The sequence below is a fragment of the Geotrypetes seraphini genome, chromosome 8, assembly GCF_902459505.1.
Source record: "Geotrypetes seraphini chromosome 8, aGeoSer1.1, whole genome shotgun sequence".
Lineage (NCBI taxonomy): Eukaryota > Metazoa > Chordata > Amphibia > Gymnophiona > Dermophiidae > Geotrypetes > Geotrypetes seraphini.
The window spans coordinates 12,142,101-12,166,532 of NC_047091.1; the positions used below are offsets into that span (position 1 = coordinate 12,142,101).

Here is a 24,432-nt window from a genome sequence, read left to right on the forward strand (position 1 = left end):
TACGCTGATTTGATTGGTCGTCACCAACGCTAACGTTTTTATTGATAGCAGTGTGATTGGTTGGCAGAACGCGGCGTCCATTAGTTCTTGCTTTTGATTGGCTGATGCAGTTGCAGGCCGGTATTAGCGAAGTGGTGAGTGTATGTGTGTTTGTGGGTGCACTACGTGGGTCAGGTACTGTTTTTGCTTGTCAATCAAAATTTATTCTTTGTTGTGTGACGCACTGATGAAAGTTATTTAGTCATATTTTAGGCGGTTCTTTCTGAAATTCTTTAAATAGTTGATTGTCTTGTTACTCTTTATAGCAGTGGTTCCCAACCCTGCCCTGAAGGACCACTAGCCGGTCAGGTTTTCAGGATAGCCCTAATGAATATACATGAAGCAGATTTGCATGCCTGTCACCTCCATTATATGCAAATCTCTCTCATGCATATTCATTAGGGTTATCTCAAAAACCTGACTGGCTGGGGGTCCTCCGGGACAGGGTTGGGAAACACTGCTTTATAGGGTTACCATATGGTTCCCAAAACAGGAGGATGGATTGAGACATCCGGGTTTTACTTCCACTGTAAGTAGGGTTACCAGATGTTCAAATTTCCCCGGACGTGGCCTCCTTTTCGAAGCCATGTCCGGATGGCTTTTCAAAATTCAGCACTTTGTCCAGGTTTTCAAAAGCTTCTAGCAACGAGCGACATCGGGACAACATCTGCGCGGATGCAATGCGGGGACATCATGGCAGCGCAGATGGCGTCCCAATGAGTAAACAGGTCAAGGAATCTGGGGGCGGAACGGGACGTGACTCAGATGGAACAGGGTGGGGCCATGGGTCCGGATTTTCACTCTCGAAAATCTGGTCACCCTAATTGAAAGCAATGGAAATAAAACCCGGATGTCTCAATCCATCCTTCTTTTCCTGGAGCCATATGGTAACCGTATTATGGGGTATGTTCCTTTCTAATTATATTGGAAACCACATATAGCTTTATTGTTCTAAAGAACCAAGAACTGTAGGGCACACTTTTATTAGCAAAGCACAGACAGATAAAAAGACCTAACATGGGGCCGTGTTTCAGCAGATAACCGCCTGCTTCAGGGGTCACAAATACTCAACAAATCAAAAGCAGAACACAGATAGTAATCTATATTTGAATAAATTTGTAATTATGAGTATATGACTTGTAGTTGATGCATGAGTGTGTGTCAGGTACCGCTTCTGCTTCTCACTAAAAATTCATTTTTGCAGTGTGAAGAAGCATTGATAAATCTTATTTAGTTATCTTTTAGGTTTATTTTTGTGAAATTATTTTAAGTAGTTGATTATCTTGTTACTCTATAATTTTCTGATATGTTTTATGGGGTATGTTTGTTTCTAATTATTTTAGAAACCACATGTAGCTTTAATTGTTCTAACCCACTTTTGACTTGAAAAGCGAGTTATAAATTCTAATGTTTTTAAAAATCCCTGAACTTTTGGGAGCAAGAGAGTCAAGATTGAGTGTCATGTTCTGGACATTTCAAATGTCATCACAGAATGACTAAAACCTATTGGATCAGGGTCAGGTAACATCACACCGTAATTTTTAAAAGCAAAGTATTGAATTAGAAGCAGGTATGATTATGTATGTTTGAGAGTCTCTAAGATCTGCATTCAGATTCTCAAAAGGTTAACCCACTGGGACACAAAAGGCACTATTCTTTATAAGAAATTAAACACAAATTACTTAACATATATGCTTCTGTTGATTTATTTCAGAGAAATGTGTTGTAGAACAGAAGATGCTCTTTAACAAGCAGAAAGGTTGCTGTAGTGTTGGATTCAGTTATGAGTTATGGAAGATCGAATAGTATGGAATCATTACCAAAGCTCTATGATATCTTCAAAGGAGAGGTAAAAAAAATGAAGTTGATATTTTGAGAATATTGTGTAGCCCATTTGGAGAAAGTAGATTCGGCTTTTGTTCTTACAATAACAACTGCAAGCTTACAGGCCTGGAGATAGTCCTGAAGAATACTTCTTGTGATTTGCGGTTACTGGGGTCACTACGTGAAGTAGTTGAAATGGCATGAGGCCTGCACTATCCCATCATTTCTGTATTGAGCTGAAGGATGAGGCTTTCTGCCCTTATTTGTATTGATTCTTGTTTGGTATTAGTATGTTCCTGCAAAGTATTCATACCCTTTGATGGGACGATGAATGAAACAGAATATGATGGGTAGCCAAAGGCCAATCGGGTTGCAGCCCTTGAGACTACCAGCCCCTGATTTAGGCTATGAATGGTGGGTGCCTTCCTTGAGCCATGTACAACTTTCCTAAGAAAAAGAAAGCAGCACACTAGATTACCTTCACATGGTGAAACCTCACTGTCATTGTAGAAGGGTGAATAAATTGTACTTAGAATATTTGCTGATCAGCTTTACCAACTGTTCGTTTTCTGCAGTAAGCATATAAAACAGATCTGTGAAGAAGAAAAAGGGGATAATTACCGAAGAGCTTGATAAGGGAATGAACAGATAATAATGATATCTTTAACCAAAATAGTGTGTTTACTTTTCTAACTGCACTGAATCGTTTTCCCAGGTTGCTAACATCACAGACTATGGAGCCTTTATTAAAATTCCAGGCTGCAGCAAACAAGGTCTGTCACATTGTATTGGTATTTTTCTAACATGCTTTTTCTCAATTTGGTCTCTCTGTCTTCTTTGGGCTAATTGAGTTTGCTATCAGTTTTTCTCAGCTGTGGGCAGAGAAGTGAAACAAATACTGTTTCTAAAGGGACTTGTGTTAGACTGGTGTAAAAATGTGCAGGGGCGCACAGCAGAAACTCGGGTGGAGCCCTAAAACCTGCTGGCAGGATAAGCTTTGTTCAGCTTCAGGTAGATTTTGGGGCCCTAGGAGGGGTGATGCTGACTATACCCCCAGTCCCCAATAAAGACTTAACAACAACAACAAACTTTCTGAAAGGGTAATACGCATTGTATTTGTTTTATAAACAATAAAATTGTTAAATTTCCTTTCCTCAAGTCCATGTAGAATAAGCTAGAAACTGCATAACGGCTTGACGGAGGGGATGTGTTTGAGTGATAAACTCCAATATACTATCAAACTTTCCACTTTCAAAAAATGCTGCTACACTTCAAGTGGACGAAAGAAAAATTCTCAGTTTTACAGTGAGTCAGTTTATACTGCGACTCTACTCAAATAACCAACATGGGCAAATAAAACTTTTGTCCCTTTGTGCTGCAGGGGAAAAATGATACAATTAAATTCTATGTGTACTCTTAACGGGGATTTAAATAAGTCAGGCCAACAATCGTTCCATGGAATAGCTGCATGGTGCAGCATATTGCGAATAGCACTCTAGCATCTGTTAAATGCTGCCATCCTATTATACTTGGGTTCATTATGGGATAGTCCTATTGTGGGATCTCCAAGGGGAATGCTTTTTGGTAAGGCAGCTGCTTGTGGGGTGTTTGGTCAAGGGAGATGTCTTTTATTTCAGAAAGCATGCATGATAGGTCATAAATGTATTATGCAATATTGGTTACAGACAGAGCCTCCAAGTTTTTGGCATTGGCAGAATCAATTACATTGTTTACTTTTATTTGCGGTTTGGGAGGTTTGTCGATCTCCTAGACAAACTCGTCTTTTTATGAAAACTTGGGACCCATATGTTCAAAAACTTTCATCTAGAGCAAGAAGTTTAATTCTTAATGAATTGCATTGAAGCTATGGTTGCCTTCATTGTATTCCAAAACCTGGCTGTTTTTGTCACCTTTCATCCTGGGAGGAAAGAGAGAATGGGAGGGAGAAGGGATGGGGGTGATAATGGGGGATTATGGTTTCTCATATAAAATGTTTGAAGGAATGATAGTATTTTATGATAATATTTTAAAGATTGGAATTTTAAATATGTGAAATTATTTGTAAGGAATATCTTTATGTATTATATGAATGTATTTTTATTTTGTTCCTTCAATAAAATGTTTGAACATAAATGCTCCCAAGGGATTGAGCGGGTGAAAAAACCTCCTGATTGGTCGATTGGTCTCCCATATTCTTGAGGAACCAATCATGGCTTCAGGGGGGAGGGGGGAGGAGTCATCATGATTGAATCTATTAAACTCTCCACCTGATTGGTTCTTGGGAGCGCTATTTGCAGTACGCTGGGCAAGCAGAGGGAGAGAGTAAGCCAGTTGTTTTGTACTATAAGATTTATATTTTCCCTGAATTAGTTTAGGTTATAAAATCATTTGTTGCAGGTTCGATGTTACAGGTTCATATGGCCCTGAAGAAGTGGTGCTACACCATGAAACGATTGTTGGCCTGATTTATTTAAACCCCCGTTAAAAGTACACATAGAATGTAATAGTATTATTTCCCCCCCCCCAGCATAAAGGGCTGAACATTTTTTATGCCGATGATGGTTTTTTGAGTAGAGTCACAGTATAAACAAACTCACTGTAAAACCGAAGCTTTTTCTTTCATCTGGTTGAGGCGCAGCAGCGTTTTTTGAAAGTGGAGAGTTTTTGATAGTAGATTCGATTTTTCCTCCATCCCATAATAATAACTCTGCACGTCTCTACCACATTCTTATGGCTGCTAGTGAATGTTTGATCATGTTAAATTCAAGAGGACAATTTTCAAATGATTTTATTTCAAATGATTTTATTTTATTTCAAATGATTTTCAAATGATTTTACCCAGTAACTTAGTTACTGGGTAAAATCAAAATGTTTCTTCTCCACCCATCCCTGTCCCCCTAAAAGGGGTAAAATTTTTCATGCTGTTTTTCAATGCAGGGACTTAATTGAATTTGACAACTATTTGGTTTACAATAAAACAGAAGTAAATACAAGGAATCATTAACAATCCTAAAAGAATAGAGATTAGGGAAACCAGAGGTCTTGACAAAGAAATAGTAAAAAATCAAAAGCAAATAAGAGAAAGTCACTAGAGAATGACATGGGGACAAATTTTTCCCCCATCCATGCGGGAACTCATTTCCCATCCCGCCCCTGTGAGTGTTTTTATCCCTGCCCCATTCCTGCAAGCTCCATCCTCATCTGCATAAGCCTCATAACACTTTAAAATCATAAGCAACAATATTCTAGAGCTCAGATTGTGATGTCATAATGCCTCATTCCGCCAATGCCTAAGCTCCGTCCTCATCTGCCCAAGCCTCAAACACTTTAAAATCCTAAGTAGCAACATTTTAGAGCTCAGATTGTGATGTCATAATGCCTCATTCCGCCAATGCCTAAGCTCTGTCCTCATCTGCACAAGCCTCAAACACTAAAATCATAAGTGTTCAAGGCTTGTGCAGTTAAGATAGAGCTTACAGGAATGGGGCAGGGACGGCAACAAAACACGGGGACGGGATGAGAAAATTGAGTTCCTGCAGGGACGGGGACAAATTTGTCCCCGTGCCACGCTCTTCTGTGCACCCAATCATGCAACACAATCCAACCCACTACAGGTTCAAACATGAGGCCAGTTAATTGGGGAAGACTCTTAAAAGATTCTAATCTGAGATCCAGAGGGTGGGAGCTATCACACCAAAGGAAATTCTTCTTCATGCCATGACGGGATGGGATTTGGGGCAGCAGCTAGCCCACAGATAATTTTTTATTTAATGATGCTTTTAGTTAAAATAGAATTTACTAATCAATAAGCTGGAAGACATATAGTTTATCCTAAAGTGTTTCCCTATCTTTTCTATATGATATTGTAGTTCTTTCCCTGACCCCCATTTTCTCGTAATGTATTGAAACACTATTATATGGCAGAATAATTTTATAATTTTGTTACTGTAAGCCACTTATAAGGTTATAACCGAATAGTGGGATACCACATTGTAATGAACTTGGAAACTTGCAACTCAGGATTTATGGTATAGACCAGTGGTGTCAAACTCACGGCCCGGGTGCCACATGCGACCTGCCAGGCACTATTTTGAGGCCCTCGGTATGTTACCATTGTTCTGGAACATTGCCCACCTCACGCAAGCACTTTCCTGCGTCTGTACGCGATTGTGAGGTGGAGTGGAGAGGACAATCACGTACACATGTGTGAGGTGGAGTGGAGAGGACAATCGCGTACAGATGCAGGAAAGCGCTTGCGTGAAGTTACAGCAGTGAGGCGGGCAACGTTCCAAAACGTAAGGTAACCTTTGGAGGCACTGCAGCTTGTGCGTGTGTATGTAATCTCGTGAACTCTCGCGAAATTCGGCACTTCTCCTGGCAGTGACTCCTTCATGTAAGATGGAGGTTGTGTTCAGTGGGGGAGGAGGTGAGAGCTGAAAGTGGTTGCGGACGCGACCACCGGACACGTAGGCACAAGTTTTCCAGGCACAAGTCGGATATTGATTCTCCCCTCTACAAAAAAGCCTAGAGGACTACACCAAAATCTTGTCTCTTGCACTTTAGAATCTAAATCACAATTTTGCATGAGGTAAATCTTTCCTTAATTGCTTCTAATAATTTCAGCTGTACACAGTGCAACATGCAGAAAGTGAAAAACTATCTAAACTTCACTTTCTGCATGTTGCACTGTTTCAGCTGTGTATAACTGAAAAGCAATTAAGGAAAGATTTATAAACTATAACGAGTTTTACCTCATGCAAAGTTGTCATTTCTTTAATAAAACATTAACTATTTTTTCTGCGGCCCTCCAAGTACCAACAAATCCAAAATGTGGCCCTGCAAAGAGTTTGAGACCGCTGGTTATGTGCTAAAAAATTATTGTATGATGTGCAGTATATCAATTTAAGTAACCTATACTGCAAAGCAAATGTTAAGGTTTGGGTTAGTCACCTTGCATTTCAGTGGAGAGTTTCTCTTTCAGAACGTGCTTATATGCTGCATAAGAGGAAAATACCCAGCCCCACCCCCCCTTTACGCAAGAGGTTTTTAGCGCCAGCCGGCACGCCGAATGCTCTGCGCTGCTCCGATGCTCTTAGGAAGTGCATGATCGTTGGAGCCGCACAGAGCGCTAAAACCTCTTGCGTGGTTTTGTAAAAGGGGAAGCATTATTTTACATTCCTGTTGTGTTCTGAATTCCCCTTCATTGAATATAATCTAAATAGTTCAGGGGAACAGAATCCTTTTTAATCATCTTTTTCTATCATAATATAGTGAAGCATTCGAGCTACACCAAACAGTTCTGGTTGATGCATTTCTTTATTTATTAAGGCCTTGTCCATAGAACTCATATGTCATCTTGTCGGGTGGAAAAGCCTTCAGAAATAGTAGATCTTGGAGAGAAGGTCTGGGTGAAAGTTATTGGAATAGAGGTAAGCTTTTAAACATTATGGGGTTCATTTTAACAAGAGGTGCTAACAGATTTAGGGTGACTCCAGCACGCCACAGAACAACTTACTTTTAAAGAGCTCCGACGTGAGGTGTGGGGGGGGGGTCCGTTTTATCTATAATGGAGGGTTCCAACTCCCCAAACCTCCCCCCCCCAACGGCAGCACGAACAGTATGAAGTAAAGTGGGGGGGGGGGTTCCCCACTCGCACCCCGCTTCGGAGCTCTTTCAAAGTAAGTTTTTCGGCGGCGCGCTGGTGTCTTGCTCCGAATTGTCTGCGCGCAAATGACTATGAACCCAGATTTAGCGTACCTAATGAATTAGTATGTGTTAAGTGCCTTACAGCCCATAGGTATACAGTGGGTGTATATGGACCCATATATGAAACAACATGATATGGGGAAAATATTAATAAGAAAAAAGTGGAGATGGCTAGGGGGATATTAATGTCACTGGACCCACATTCTGGTTATTAATTTTATTGACCCAACACAGCTGTGTTTCAGCAAATGCCTAAGTCAAGGCTCCTAACATTATATAAATAAATTGTTGCAAAAAGCTTTATACACTGTGAGGGAGTCGGGGATTCTCCCTCACGAGTGATGTTGGGCAGTAGAGGGCGCTGGCCAATTAGTGGGTAAACTCTAGAGCCCGGAATGCATTGAGCTCTGTAGTTCAGAGTTCAATCCTCATCCAGCAGGTGACGCTGAAACTACAGGGTCCAAGATGCATTGAGCTTTGTAGCTCAGAGTTCAACCCTCATCCAGCAGGTGGCTCTGAATTGCATGAGCAGGCTACCCTACTGAGTCATGGGGTGGAACCCGGGCAGGAAGAGCTTCATATGCCCAGTCTGGGATTCATTCTGTGAGGTCCCTAGGAGAGGGTATCCGTGGGAAGGTGAGAGCCTCCACAAAGAGACTTCCCTGAGCAGAGAAGGCTCAGAAGCCGTGGGTTAAGGAGAACCCCGGGGGAAGCTGAGAAGACTGATAAGGATTATTTGGAAGAGCTGGTATGGTGAGTGGTGGTGTGCTTGGCTGGATATTGGAAGCTTGGACAGTAAAGGTGCTGGCTACGGTAAGTCAATGTTTATTGGGTTGAGGCTGTCTGCTGAAGAGCCTAACACTGCTGTGCAGGGAACAACTAATATCTGGTGTGGCTGAGGGAAGCCACGCAGGTCTTGAAATTGCTAAGAGCTGATTAAGCACTGAATGGGAATTGACACTGTCTATAGGACAAACTGTTCCACTGAACTAAGAGACTGAACTTAAAAGTACGTATAGAGTTTTGGTTTCTCTGAGCTTGTGAAGGAACAGACTCGGGTCCTGTACAACAATAAAAGTGTTCATTATACCTTCAAGAGTGTCTAGTGTAGATGTGTATGACTACCGAAAGGGTTGTTAGAAAACCTGGCCAGGAGCACTGCAGGTCCCGGCAGTGTGATGGGGAAATGACCGCTCGTCTCATCACATACACTTAGATGTAAAGATTGTATACTGTAAAATCATTATAAAATAATTTTTTTAAAAAATTCTTTATTCATTTTATAATTCACAACAAGTGTACAGTAAATATCAAACAATTAGAATACAATATCACTTGAAAATCTACCATATCATACAACAAAAAGATATAACCCCACCCCCTCCCACTTCCATATACAACAAAAAATATACCACATGACTATAATATCTTATCATTCATATATATTATTAATAGAAATCCAACCCCACACCCCCCCGATCCACAAGAACAAATAACGTATAACTGGAAAGATTGTACAAGGTTGAATTATTGTTTCTAGTGGAATTCAATATGTCATGTGTTTAAAATGGAAAGAGCGTTGGCAGTTCAAAAAGGTTACTATAATAAATTTAAGGATGTGTGGGGGCCATTTTTAAATTATTCTATAAAATAACACTTTAAAAAACATGTATAAAAATATTTAGATGGAAAGAGTGTTGCAGTGTGGCTCCAGTGACGACATTATACCCTTGGCCATCTCCGATTTTTGTTGTTTATGTCTTCTGTGGAATGCTTTTGAAAATATTACTACACCACCTGGCTGACTTTCAGCTGTGAAATAAAAAAGGCTTTTGAGGACATTGTACATCTCCCTAATACCTTCAGTATTTGTCCGGACTACGTTGGATTTTCAGGATATGTCAGGGGCTGAACCTCATTAGCAATTGAATTACATTAGAAAAATGATCATCTAAGATTTAGAAAAGTATTGCTCTTTAATAAGTTTTAGTCTTAGATATTTTAATACTGTTTCATCTTGTATATGAGATTGGAAATCACTTGCTGATGCGATCTATTCATTCTTTTGTGAACCTTGTAATTTTTCCGGTGAAGATGGTATATAAATAAATGGTTTATTTAATTATTATTATTACACTGGCACTGTGGCAGAGATGTTAGATTCATTCTTTTGCGATCTATTCATTCTTTTGTGAACCTTGTAATTCTTCCGGTGAAGATGGTATATAAATAAATGGTTTATTTAATTATTATTATTACACTGGCACCGTGGCAGAGATGTTATATTTTCAGATTCAAATATGGGTGTGGACTGTGGATAATGTGCATGTGTGTCCTTTTGGATCTGGGTACTACTTCTTATATTTCTCCAAGTGTTACCCAGGGTCAATGTTAAACATGCTGGTATCCAGGGCAGAAATTTGGGAGAAGGCCTCCAAAGCCTCTCCAGTGGGCTGAATCTCCTGCAGGCTTCCTGTAGCTGAGGTCAATGTCCCTGTTTGCATGCTTAACACCAGCTCTGTTATTACCCCATGTTGCCATTTCTCGTTTTCCCTTTTCACAGAACACGGAACTCAAAAGCTTACCATCCAGGCAAAGGAAACAATCTATAATAAGCTTCTGCAATGACTATAAGGCCATGACCCTTTTATTTACAACTAGTTGGGGGTTTCCCTTAGAGAATGACATGGGGACAAAATTTTCCCCATCCCCCGCAGGAACTCAGTCTCCCCATCCCGTCCCTAATGGGTTTTGTTCTTAAAAAGGTAACTGGCCCTGTGTGTCCCAGGGACTGGGTTGAGAACCCTGATCTACAGGTGTGTGTCTTGAGGTAGAAAGGGATCTGACGTTAGCAGAAACCTCCTCCCTGCTGCCAAAGCTTGGCTGCAACATCGAGAAGTAAGAATTCGCTAAAAACTAAAATGAAACAGTTCTGATTCTCATGTCGGGAGTCATTCTGCAGTGCCACTTTTTACCAGCAGGGTAGAAAAAGACGGGGAGAGGGGCAAGTTCAAAAATACCACAAGATTCAAAAATCTGGGCAAGGTATATTAATTTTGCTCTGGGTCTTGTCCATTATCTCGTGCAGTACTTTATTTTGAGGACTGTTTCTTTAATGTTATTTAATGTTTTTATAGCCTGTGTGCTGTACAGAATCCAAGTTACATACAAATTCAGCTTAAAAATGGTTTAAAAAACAGAACTCATTCTTAAGCCAGGGACTGCCTGTAGTGGCATAGCAGGAATTAGAACCAGAGATTTTCAATTCTCCTCCATTGCCAACATTCAAGATAATGAAGGGAATAGACCTAGTAGATAAAGACAGGTTGTTCACCCTCTCCAAGATAGGGAAAACGAGAGGGCCACTTTCTAAAGTTAAAAGGGAATAGATTCCATACAAGCGTAAGGAAGTTCTTCTTCACCCAGAGAGTGGTAGAAATCTGGAACGCTCTTCCGGAGTCTGTTGTAGGGGAAAACACCCTCCAGGGATTCAAGACAAAGTTAGACAAGTTCCTACTGAACCAGAACGTACACAGGTAAGGCTAGACTCAGTTAAATCGACCTAAATAAATCCAGGAAAAATTCCATCTGATACTGAAGGGAATAGACTTAGCAGATAAAGATAGATTGTTCACCCTCTCCAAGGTAGGGAGAACGAGAGGACACTCTCTAAAATTGAAAGGGGATAGATTCCGTACGAACGTAAGGAAGTTCTTCTTCACCCAGAGAGTGGTAGAAAACTGGAACTCTGTTCCAGAGGATGTTATAGGGGAAAACACCCTGCAGGGATTCAAGACAAAGTTAGACAAGTTCCTGCTGAACCAGAACGTACACAGGTAAGGATAATCTCAGTTAGGGCACTGGTTTTTGACCTAAGGGCCGCTGCGTGAGCGGACTGCTGGGCGCGATGGACCACTGGTCTGACCCAGCAGCGGCAGTTCTTATGTACAGCTAGTACAGTATCTTAACGCCTCTGTCACGCTTACGATTCATGCTGCTGCAGTTTTAATTTCTGGGTTTTGTTCTCCCTTTAGACCAAGGATGGAAAAACCAAAGTGTCACTTTCCATGAAGGCTGTGAATCAGGGGACTGGAAAGGACTCGGACCCCAACAACGTAATGCTCGAGTAGGTGAATTTTTGCACCGTTGTCTAGCGACGTAAACTCCGTTTGATTTTCTTATGGGAGGTGATAATCTGAGTGAAGCTACACTTAATTCCAAAGGGGAACCTCTTTCTCTCTGAAGCAATTTGAATAACAGGGCTGCTGGGATAACGGGGTAAGAAGGTGCTATTTTGTAAAAACAAGTGGACCCCTACTTTTCATATGAAACACTAGTAAAAGTGGCAGGTGCAGCGTTCACATCCACTCTGGGACAAGGGTCCATGTCTGCACTGATACGGGTAACTTAAACACAGATTCCCATCTCATCTTTGGTCATTATATAACTGGATCTGAGCTCTCTGGCAAGAAAACCTTGTACAGGTATTTTTCTGCCATCTTGTGTCCCTCGAGAATCCTTTATACCAAGTGTTCTTCAATGGTGGCCCCCGGAGACCTCTTTGGTGGCCCTTGTTACCTTTCTGGGGGGGTTTTTTTTTTCTTCTACTCTGTTTCTCTACCCAGGCTCAGGCAGAAAGGGGAAAGTAGATGAAGGCAAGAGAACATAAGAATAGCCTTACTGGGGCAGACCAATGGTTCATCAAATCCAGTAGCCCGTTCTCACAGTGGCCAATCCAGGTCACTAATACCTGGCCAAAACCCAAAGTGTAGCAACATTCCATCCTACCGATCCAGGGCAAGCAGAGGTTTCCCCCATGTCTTAATAACAGATATGGACTTTTCCTCCAGGAATTTGTCCAAACCTTTCTTAAAACCAGCTACGCTATCCGCTTTTACCACAACCTCTGGCAACTGGTTCTCGAAGAACAAGGTATTTCTCAGTAGTCAAGAGAATTTAGAAACAGTCACAACCTTGAGAATATTTGCCAATGAAATCTGAAGGTGGGCTATAGGGATGGATGTCAGCAGTGTCATGGCCCCCCCACCCCTATGGGAAAATAGTGAGCGACTCTCCTTCAGTTCATCAGAATCCAAAGTGGTCCCAGCTTAAAAATTAACGAAGGCCACTGCTTTATATTGTCTCAGGATCTGAAAGCAACAGAACCGTGCTCCAAAGCAGTGGCTATAGCCAGAAGGATACAGGGCTGTAAAAAAAGAGGCATGACCAGCAGAAGAAAGGAGGTATTAAAGTCCTTATATAGGTCATTGATGAGGCCCCTCCTGGAATACTGTGTTCAGTTTTGGAGGCCGTATCTGGCTAAGGATGTAAAAAGAGTTGAAACAGTTCAGAAAAAGCGTTGAAAATGGTATGGGGCTTGCGCCAAAATATACAAGACCTAAATAAGTATGCTCTAGAGCAGACATGAGCAACTCCGGTCCTCGAGGGCCGGAATCCAGTTGGGTTTTCAGGATTTCCCCAATGAATATACAGTGAAAGCAGTGCATGCAAATAGATCTCATGCATAGTCATTGGAGAAATCCTGAAAACCCAACTGGATTCCGGCCCTCGAGGACCGGAGTTGCCCATGTCTGCTCTAGAGGAGAGAATATGATACAGACATTTCAATACTTGAAAGGTATTAATAGAGAAACAAATCTTTTTCAGAGAAAGGAAAATGGTAAAACTAGAGGGCATGAATTGAGGTTGCGGGGTGGCAGACATAGGAGTAATGTTAAGAAATTATTTTTCACAGAGAGGGTGGTAGATGCCCGGAATGCCCTCCTGAGGGAGGTGGTGGAGATGAAATGGTGATGGAATTCAAAAAAAATGTGGAATGAATACAGAGGATCTCTAAATAGAAAATGAATGGTATAAAACAAACTAAAGCCGGTCCTGGGCAATCCTGGAGGGTCTGTGTCCCATATATAGTGATTTGGTTTAGGATGAGCTGGGGAGGGCTTTGATAGAAGCCCTAGTGACAGCATGGTTAGGATAGGCTGGAGTGGGCACCGACGGCAAATCCAGCAGTGGGAACCTAAAGATTCGCTTTATTAGTGCAGGACTAAAGTAGCAGTTGCCTTTATATTGTAAGGAAATAAGTGATATTTAAATAATCGCCCACGTTTCACCTTTCTTCAGGGCATGTAAACTTTCACTGGTGAAAAAGAGCAAGCAACTCAAAACATATAGGAGAGTGAAAGTTTACATGCCCTGAAGAAACGGTTTGTTACCGTGAAACGTCGGCGATTATTTATTTTTTTTGTTTTAAATCTTTATTCATTTTTTTTGTGTTACAACAAGTGTTACAAATAAACTCAATAGAAACTTAAATACACACTTGACTAACTCATATATTAATATCAAGTTTAACATTAATATAATAATCCCCTGTCCCACCCTCCTTCCCAACCAATAATACATAAATCAATTTTATTGTACATTCTTTAAATATTAATTTAGTATGTAATACTCAAAATTGAAAAGCCCACCCCATTCCCCTCTTTACAATTATCTTATCATGGGAAAAGTTCATTAGAGAAATTATGTTAACGGTCTTCAGATATTTCCAAGTTTTATTTATAGGAAAAATTATCCTTCTTTACAAAAATCGGTTAATGGTCCCCATATTTTTTTAAATTTATTCATGTATCCTTTGTGTGTTGCAATAGCGAGTTCCATTTTATATATGTGGCATACCGAATTCCACCAGAACATATAATTCAATCTATCATGTTTAAATATCACTTAGTTTCTTACAATATACAGTCAAACCTCAGTTTGCGAGTAACCCGGTTTGCGAGTGTTTTGCAAGATGAGCAAAACATTCTCGCAAACCGAGTGTTCACCCGATTTGCAAGCACCCACTCCGAGAAACGGCACCCCCCGCCCGACCAACTTGAACTCCCCCCCCCCCCCGACCAACTTGAACTCACCCCCCCCATCTGGCACCGGCACGAGAACCGGCATCGCTCCCCCCCCCGTTCACAAAGCCCCCCCCCCCCCCGCGCGAGAACAGGCACCCCCTCCCCGGTCCGGCACCGGCACCTCTCCAAGGTAGGGAGAACAAGAGGGCACTCTCTAAAGTTGAAAGGGGATAGATTCCGTACAAACGTAAGGAAGTTCTTCTTCACCCAGAGAGTGGTAGAAAACTGGAATGCTCTTCCGGAGTCTGTCATAGGGGAAAACACCCTCCAGAGATTCAAGACAAAGTTAGATAAGTTCCTGCTGAACAGGAAAGTGCGCTGGTGGGGCTAGTCTCAGTTAGGGTGCTGGTCTTAGACCAGAGGGCCGCCGCGTGAGAGGACTGCTGGGCACGATGTCTGACTCAGCAGTGTCAATTCTTATGTTTTTAGTACCAGATGGACTTCTTTGGTCTATAGCCCAGAAACATTAAAGAAAAGACAATTTAAACATGAATGTATAATGAGTAGGAATGTTGGACAGACTGGGTAGACCGTTCAGGTTATTATGTTACCCTTTTGTCTCAGTCAGGATCAGCGCAAGAAGCGCCAGTTCCAGGATTACAGCAAACAGAAGATCACCCTAGAAGCTGTTTTGAATACCATCTGCAAAAAATGTGGCTGCAAAGGTACGGTGCGCTGTCCCTCTGGCCTTGTTCTCTGCCCGTCTCTCATTTGCTTATTCAGTGCAGATGGAGAAAGGTGTTAATTCAAGTTGCCGAAGCAAGCACGCTTTTCGGAGACTAAGATTTATTAGTACTGTGGTTCCTAAACCTGGCCTAGGTTGGACCCTTAGTAGGTCAGGTGTTCAGGATATCCCTAATGAATATGCATTAAAACAACACAGAGCTAAATTAACTTTTAAAATAGCATGATGACTTGACAACATATACCTACATAAATCGCTACGCCTCAGTTTCACTCTCAAAGTTGCTCAGTGGGCTGAAATGTTGAATATGTTTCTGAAAAACTGGAGAACATAATCAAACACTGAGCAACTTTGAGAGTGAAACTGAGGCATTTGACTTAGTTCACCCTCTCCGAGGTAGGGAGAACAAGAGGGCACTCTCTAAAATTGAAAGGGGATAGATTCCGTACGAACGTAAGGAAATTCTTCTTCACCCAGAGAGTGGTAGAAAACTGGAACGCTCTTCCGGAGTCTGTCATAGGGGAAAACACCCTCCAGGGATTCAAGACAAAGTTAGACAAGTTCCTGCTGAACCAGAACGTACGCAGGTGAGGCTGGACTCATTTAGAGCACTGGTCTTTGACCTGGGGGCCACCACGTGAGTGGACTGTTGGGCACGATGGACCACTGGTCTGACCCAGCACCGGCAGTTCTTATGTTCTTATGATCCCCTCCCCCCAGACAGGCCTAATATTCAGGATAACTGCAGAGAGTATTAATAATATATGTCCCTATGTATTGGTTTAAGGACCTGGTTAAGCTCTCTTTCAGTTACCGTGAAAACTAGGTCTGGTAGAGTTTAGGAGGTACCAGTTCAGGGTGTCCACACATCACATCTGTGTAACCCTGGAGTTCCCAGATAGAAATCCCTGCAAAGCCAGTTTGCTCACTTTTCTCCTGAACAGAATAACATTACGAGTAGTTGAGTGCATTCCTTCAGCTCCAGAATGGTAATATTTATTTATTTCACAGTTCTATTTAAACTGGTGAAAGTGGGTAATAAATAATGCTAAATGTAAAAAAACTCCACTATTATATTTGAGAGCGCTACCCCAACGGAAGAAAAAGCCTCAGGTTTTGTTTTCGGTAGAGCATAAATGCTCAAACCTCCTCCGCCCACATCATCGGCAAAAAACGTCCAAGGGAATGTGCAAACGCCACACACTTTATTAGTGCAGGACTAAAGTAGCAGTTGCCTCTACAGTGGAACCTTGGTTTATGAGCATAATTCGTTCCAGAAGCATGCTCGTAAACCAAAATACTCGTATATCAAAGCGAGTTTCCCCATAGGAAACGTTCCGCGCCCCCCCCCAGCGGCGCTGCTCCCCCCCCCCTCAGCACCCCCCGCCCGACCAACTTGAACTCACACCCCCCCCCCCCCCAATCTGGCACCAGCACGAGAACCGGCATCGCTCCCCCCGCTCGCAAAGCCCCCCCCCGCGAGAACAGGCATCCCCCGCCCGATCAACTTTAACTCACCCCCCCCCGGTCTGGCACCGGCACACAGTCCAAAGGACGTGCCGGTGCCACTTGCTCAAGTCCTTCTAATTCTCCCTCTCGCTGAGAATCTCGGCGAGAGGGAGAATTAGAAGGGTTTGAGCATGCGCAGATGCATGCTCAAAGCTGGCAGAGGCAGGAAGAAGATCTTCAAGCGGTACTGGCACATCCTGTGGGCTGCGTGCCGGTGCCAGACGGGGAGGGGGGGTGAGTTAAAGTTGGTCGGGGGGGGTGCCGATTCGAGCTGGGGGGGCCTTTGCGAGCGGGGGGGGGAGCGATGGTGGTTCTCGTGCCGGTGCCAGACGGGGAGGGGTGAGTTCAAGTTGGTCAGGCGGGGGGGTGCCGATTCGAGTGGGGGGGAGCAATGCCGGTTCTCAGGGTGGGTGCTTGCAAATCGAGTCAACACTCGGTTTGCGAGACAAGTTTTGCGAGAATGTTTTGCTCGTCTTGCAAAACACTCGCAAACCGGGTTACTCGCAAACCGAGGTTTGACTGTATATTGTAAGAAACTAAGTGACATTTAAATAATCGCCGACGTTTCACGGTAACAAACCGTTTCTTCAGGGCATGTAAACTTTCACTCTCCTATATGTTTTGAGTTGCTTGCTCTTTTTCACCAGTGAAAGTTTACATGCCCTGAAGAAAGGGTTTGTTACCGTGAAACGTCGGCGATTATTTAAATATCACTTAGTTCCTTACAATATAAAGGCAACTGCTACTTTAATCCTGCACTAATAAAGCGTGTGGTGTTTGCACATTCCCCTCGGAAGTTTATTTCACAGTTTCTATACTGCACTATCCACTGTACTAGGTGGTTACAAACTCAAATGTTCATAAAATTATGACGGAACACAGTCTCACAAATAAAACGTATCTGAAATTTAAAAAAAAACAACCAATTCAGAACTTAAGGGCAAATTCTATAAGAAGCAAACCTATTGTTTAAAAAAAGTATTTCGGTTCTATGGAAACTTCGCACTATTAAAAAAATTATTCGACGAAAAGTCCTTCCGTTTACTAGTACAATCATCCATCTTAAGCACTCTAGATTACTGTAATATCATATACCTAGGTGCTTATAAAAAGAATCTCAACAAACTGAGATTAATTCAGAACACCGTGATCCGACTAATCCACGGTTTAAAAAAATGGAAACTCCACTGGTTACCCGTAGAATCCAGAATCATCTTCAAGTTTGCTTGTATTTGTTACAAAGCTCTCTTTGGGATGCTTCCAACTTACCTAATCTCCCAGTTCTTTCTCAATGGTTCCAACAAGAGCACTCGCAGAACAAACCTATTTAATTACCCCTCCCTGAAATCTTACCAATGCAAAAAGTTTTTAGATAGAATGTTATCTTTCCAGGCAGCCAGGCTGAACACTTGGCTTGGAAAACCCATACTAGAGGCCACTACATACGCAGGCTTTAGAAAATCCCTGAAAACTCGATTGTTTAACAAATTCTAAATGCCCAACCTCCTCTTCCTCGCTACGGCACTCCTCTCTACCTCGCCTCCCCAATTCTAGATTTGAGACTAACTCTTATCCTCTCTCCCCCTGCATAACACGTCCTGACAAAATGTATCTTTATTGTAAACCGTTTATATCCCATGTACTGTACTGTAAAAATGTATCTTTACTGTAAACCGCTTTGAACTTCATATATAGCGGTATATAAGAAATAAATTATTATTATTACTAGTCTTTAAGCCCGTTACATTAACGGGTGCTAGAATATATGTCTGTCTGTTTTTCTTTCTTTCTACCTGCCCCTGTCTTTCTTTCTGTCCTTTGTCTATCTGTCTCTCTCCCTGCCCCTATTCCACTTCCCTGTGCAGCAGCATTTCCCTCCCCTCCAACTTTCCTGTGCAGCAACAGTAGTAGTATTTTGCTTTTCCTCCAAATCCCTGTGCAGCAGCAGCATCATTTCCCCCTACCCCCCCCTTTCCCTTCCCGCGGTCTGGCCAGCTTCCTGCCGCCCCCCCCCCTTCCCTTGCCGCAATATAGCATGTAGGATTAGTTTTAGTCTCTAGCCTCCCTGCTCTCCACCTCGATCGTATGAAAAATGGCCCTACCGGCCGAAGTTTATTTTTAAGTTTAAATGTGCCATGGCGGACCCTCTCATGATCGTCGCCTGTGTCGGAAGACTTCTCCGACTAAGTTGCGGCTCATGAGAGGAGCCGCCACAGCGGCTTTTAACTTATAAGTAAACTTCGGCCAGTAGGGTCATTTTGTTGATGGAAGGCTGGGAAAACCACCGGGGCCACCATTGCTGCTGCTGCCACCGAGATAAGGGGAATTGGGGGAGCGGTACCGCTTACAAAGGCCGAGAAGAGTCCATTGGAGGAAGGCGGGCCTCAGTGGAAAGAAGACGGCACGCGAGGCGGGCGGCTACACGGATCGATCATCGGGATCGATCATCGGGGACAGCTGGAGCTGCCGTGCGAGCTGCCGGAGGGGGTGGCGGCGGGTGTGCTGTGGCGCTGTTGTCGGTGTCAGAGCTCGCAGCCTTCTCCGACCGTTACCGGGTCCTTTCAAAGCAGCGCTAGGTGGAGAGCAGGGAGGCTGTTGTGAGGTAATATGCGCGCATGCGCAGTTGTGCGGCCACATCCCGACAGAAAAGGGATCAGGGAACACGTTTCGCTACTGCGCATGCGCGGGCTAGCATTTTATTATTTAAGATTATAAAATTATGACGGAACACAGTCTCACAAATAAAACGTATCTGAAATTTAAAAAAAAAAAAAAACCAATTCAGAACTTAAGGGCAAATTCTATAAGAAGCGCCCAAAAGTTCGGTGCCTACTGTCCAACGCGATTCAAGTAAAATTCGGTGCTGTTTAATGAATCGCGCTGAGCGGAACCTATTTTGGAGGCGCCCAAGAAATAGGCCAGCTCTAGGCACAACTAAAAGTTAGGCCTAGTTGAGCGCTTAAGAGCAGCGATTCTGTAAGAAGGCGCCCAACACGTAGCCACGCCCACGCCTAACGTGCATAGCGCCTATTTTTTCGAAGGCCGCCTAAATTTTTAGAGGCGCCTTGTTGCAGAATCGCGCTTTCTTGATAGGCGCCTAGGTTTCAATCAGTGCTGATTCAAAAGCTTAATTGAGCTTGCTATTCAGTTTAGACAGGCGCCTATCTAGGCGAGCGCCTCCGAAATAGGTGCCTAACTTTAGACGCTGGTTACAGAATTTAGGCCTTAATAACTCTTAGTTGAACCTGCACCCTTCCGGAGAAAGCTTGTTGGAACAAAAAGGCCTTTAGTTGCGTTTCAGGAGTACATTCCGCAAGTGTGCTCCTGCCACATAAAACATCTTATTTGAATAAGGGAACATACATTATAATATTGGGGGAAATCTGCTGCTCATAGAAAACTGCCTGTGATATGGATTGGTCTGTGGGTTTCTCTGACATTTGTAGGCCATTTTGCCAAGGAATGCTTCCTGCAGCCCGGAGGAGTAAAGTACAGTCTGGTACCAGAGGAAGAGGAGAAGGAGGAGGAGGAAACACAACCAGAGCACCTTCCAAAGAAAAGAAAAAAGGTAACAGCTGGTCTTTCTTGGGAAGAGACACAGCAGGGGCTTGGCAGATTCTGCAAGGAGGGTGGGAAAGGCCTAGCTGGATGGCCCCTGTGAGCTGGAAGATTAGACGTGTAAAAAGAATGAGCTTTAGGTGACCTTTACATAAGGAGTCTGTTAGGGTATAGGATGAAGTTGAGAGGTGATAGGCTCAGGAGTAATCTAAGGAAATACTTTTTTACAGAAAGGGTGGTAAATGCGTGGAACAGTCTCTCGGAAGAGGTGGTGGAGACAGAGACTGTGTCTGAATTCAAGAGGGCCTGGGATAGGCACGTGGGATCTCTTAGAGAGAGGAAGAGATAATGGTTACTGCGGATGGGCAGACTGGATGGGCCATTTGGCCTTCTACCATTGTGTTTCTATAACCATAAAGCTCTATGACCTCACAATGCAGGTTTAAAGAGCCTTAGCCAATAGGGAGAGGAGGAGATGGTGGATGCTGCAGATGGTCAGACTGGATGGGCCATTTGGCTTTTATCTGCCATCATGTTTCTATGTGATACCTTGGCAACATATCATACACAGACATAGAACATTTGTGACCATCCTGCATTTTGCAATATTGGTTACAGAAAGATTCGCCTAGTTATTGGCATTGGAGGAATCAATTTTATTTGAGGTTTGGGAGGTTCGTAAATTTCCTAGAACTCGGTTATTTTTGAAAATTTGGGACCATTATATACAAAAATTATCCTCTAGAGCAAGAAGTATGATTCTTAATACTTTACATTGAAGCTTCGGAATCGCTCTTTGCATTTTTAGTATTTGTTAATTGATGTCACCTTTCATTCTAGGGTCGGGGTGGTAATAGGGGGATGATAGTAATATATGTGGAATTATTTGAATTGTATTTTGTTTAATTCATTTATTACAATGTTATAATTAAAAATTATGGTGGGGATGGGGAGAGGTGAATAGGGAAAAGGGAAGGGGGAAAAAATAGGGGGAGGGTATTGAGAGATGTAATGGGTAATTTGGAAATATATTTTGAAGAAATGAAAGACATTTGATGGAAATTAATATGATGAATTGTAATGACATGACTATTTTATTGTATTATATTATTGTATATTTACTGGATTTCTTCAATAAAATGTTATAAATTAAAATGAAATAAATCGAGCAAGTGTCTAAAGTAGTGAATAAAATTAATATGTTTAAAGGTTTTTTCCCACCCCCATTTCTTTCTGCCACCGAAACAGGAGAAGAAAAAGAAGAAGAAGAAAAGCAAAATGCGTGAAACATCCTCAGAGGATGGGGAGAGCTCAGGCTCTGAAGCCAAGGCGGGCCCATCTGCGGCCAAGCACGGCAAACACTCTATGAAATCCAGGAAAAAGAAGCACAAGAAACAAGGACACAAGGAGTAAAGAGGCTGGAGTTGGCCTATGTCGCTTCTCCCAGGGCAGGGCTGTAGCAAAGGTTCGGGCTGATTCCCTACACTCTTCTGTTCTTACTTCACATTGGCTGAAGCAGTCTTTCTGCAAGAGCAAATTTTCCCTAGGGTCTCCATGTAGACACCATAACTACTTATTTACTGGGGGTGGTCAACTCCGGTCCTCGAGGGCCGGAATCCAGTCGGGTTTTCAGGATTTCCCCAATGAATATGCATTGAAAGCAGTGCATGCAAATAGATCTCATGCATATTCATTGGGGAAAATCCTGAAAGCCCGACTGGATTCTGGCCCTCGAGGACTGGAGTTGCCCACCCCTGGTATATACAAAGTGTCCCATACTTCAAGTCAGGATGATTTTTCACTTCATTTTTAAATTTAGACTGAAACTGCAAGAGGGAGCCAAGTCAAGTTTCATTTTTCTCTAGCTATAGACCAGTGGTCCCCAACCCTGTCCTGGAGGACCACTAGCCAGTCGAGTTTTTGGGATAGCCCTAATGAATATGCATGGAGCAGATCTGCACTCCTATCATTTTCATTACATGCAAATCTTTTTCATGCATATTCATTAGGGCTATCCTGAAAACCTGACTGGTTGGTGGTCCTCCAGGATAGGATTGGGAACCACCGCTATAAACTTTAGCTGCCCTTTCATTTTGTTTATATAGAAGCAAAGGGTGAATCTACTTGCTCATTAATGTGGGGGGGGGGATAGCTCCCCCTACTCAACTGAGCATAACCAGTGTCGACCAGGAGCCAGAAATCGTGGCAGCTAGAGCATGGCCAACAGGCACAAAGTCTTGGCCACTAGGAGTCACTGTAGAAAAGAGGTTCTCAGATTCCACCCAGCCAATCTGCTTTTCAGGACACACAAAATGACTATGCATGAGATAATTTGCATATACTACTTCTACTGTATAGTCATCTGCTTAAAAGATGTTTATTCCACCGCCTGCGATGGAAGATCACTAAGTGGATAGGAAGTGGCAGGCTGAAGAGCTTGAACCTAAACCTGAGAGCTGATGTTACTTAAATAGGAGAGTCTTTTACTAAGGCATGCTAGCCGCTTTTGCACGAATTAAATGGGCTAGTGCACCTTAGTAAAACACCCCCTAAATTTATAAATGCACCTTGTCTCTAACACGATTATATACCGTTTACATCCCTCCCTGCCCTTTATTTGTTACCCCTGAAAATTGTGTCTCATCTTTTAATTATGTATGTAGTGTTGTAATCTGCCTAGAAACCTACAGATAGTGTGGAATATAAATCTGTCAAATAAATTAGATAAATTGTGAATGTTCTGAAAATCCGATTGGCTGGGTGTGTGTCTCAAAGCCTAGGGCAAGAGCCACCACTGTACGGTGGATGAGATTTCCTCCATCGCATTGCCAGTCCTTTCTGGTCACAGGATAAAATACAAGCCTGGCATTAAACCTAAAATCCAGGTACTATTTGGCCTACAGCTGCCTAACCCTTCTCACCATATTTTTATTTCAAATTCTTTTTCATGTTTAGGTGAATTTTTAAAGGCATTTGAACTGGGTGTTATTAATGTTGATTTTTTAAAATTTTCAGTAAAGTATTTCTTACATACATACTTTTACACAGAGAAGAAAGAAAGCTGATATTTGCCTGGACATTTCCTACTATAAGGTTTGATATCTATGATGAAAAACACAAGCCTGTGTTTTCTCCTCTGCAGTTTCTTAAGGGTGCAGGAAGGGGGATTTTGCAATAGCAAATTTAAGCAGCCTTTAACCACACCAACTAGTAAGAGATTAGGAAAGGGAGGGGGTAGTGCTACCTCCTAGAGCTGTGATTTTAGAGAATGACACGGGGACAAATTTTGCCCCGTCCCTGGGGGAACTCATTTTCCCATCCCTGCAAGCTCTGTCCTTATCTGCGCACGCCTCAAACGCTTTAAAATCATACATGGTTCGAGGCCGAGTTTACAGGAATGGGACAGTGAGAAAACTGATGGGGAAAAAAATTGTCCCCGTGTCATTCTCTGCTGTGATTTACATATTTTGGAACCACTTGCTCACACTGGTTTTTTATTCTCGTTATGCTAACTAAATTATTCAGTGTTAAGTAGAATTTAGTACAATTGTATGTCATGAAAGAAGCCCATAAACCTGTGTGTGTTTTTAATTATTGAGGTTCTGTAGCACGCAAATTGCCCCTTTGTTCATGGAATAATTTTCTGCGGTAAAGTTTACCTGCTCTTAATTCTCTAGCCTGATGTTTTATTTAGAAACAGTCAGACAGATATTTCTAAAGTTAGCTCTGGGCTGTGTAATTTTGATTTTTTTTTTTTAATTTATAACATTTTATTGAAGGAAATAATGTAATACAAATAGATTTCATTTCAAATAGATTCACAATTATATTTACATACATATTTCTATCATTCCTTCAAAATATATTTCCATACTAGTCTTTAAGCCCATTACATTAACGGGTGCTAGAATACTGTTCACCCTCTATGTTGCCCCTTCCATTCACTGCCCTCTCTTCTCTTTCCATCTCTCTCTCTCTCTCTCCCATATGGCCTCTCTCCATCTCCTCCTTCCTTTTGCCTTGGTCTGGCATACCTTCCTCCTTCCCTCCAAGCCATTCTCTCCCCCTCTGCTCCCTTTCCTCATTTAACTACTTCATTGGTCAGCAGCAGCATTCACAATTCATTACTGTTGCTGGCTTCAGGTCTTTCTCTCTGGCCAGTCCTGTCTTCATGAAAACAGGAAG

General features: G+C 42.5%; 1 protein-coding gene across 4 annotated transcripts; it reads left to right on the top strand.

Moving 5' to 3' along the window:
• Positions 1-10: 10 nt before the first annotated feature.
• On the top strand, positions 11-23,993 carry ZCCHC17 (zinc finger CCHC-type containing 17). 4 transcript variants are annotated; one of them, XR_004540411.1, is made up of 9 exons: positions 11-134; positions 1,754-1,888; positions 2,579-2,636; positions 7,192-7,292; positions 11,604-11,695; positions 15,060-15,160; positions 20,136-20,257; positions 21,457-21,833; positions 21,992-23,992. XR_004540411.1 is itself a non-coding variant. In XM_033955844.1 (8 exons), the coding sequence occupies exons 2-8, from the start codon at positions 1,823-1,825 to the stop codon at positions 21,658-21,660; spliced, it is 744 nt and encodes a 247-aa protein (XP_033811735.1). In that variant the 5' UTR covers positions 11-134; positions 1,754-1,822; the 3' UTR covers positions 21,661-23,993. The 4 variants fall into 4 exon arrangements, 3 of the variants coding, with proteins under 3 accessions (XP_033811735.1, XP_033811738.1, XP_033811737.1); XM_033955844.1 differs by having other exon boundaries at positions 21,457-23,993; XM_033955847.1 differs by having other exon boundaries at positions 21,496-23,991.
• The last annotated feature ends 439 nt before the right edge of the window (positions 23,994-24,432 follow it).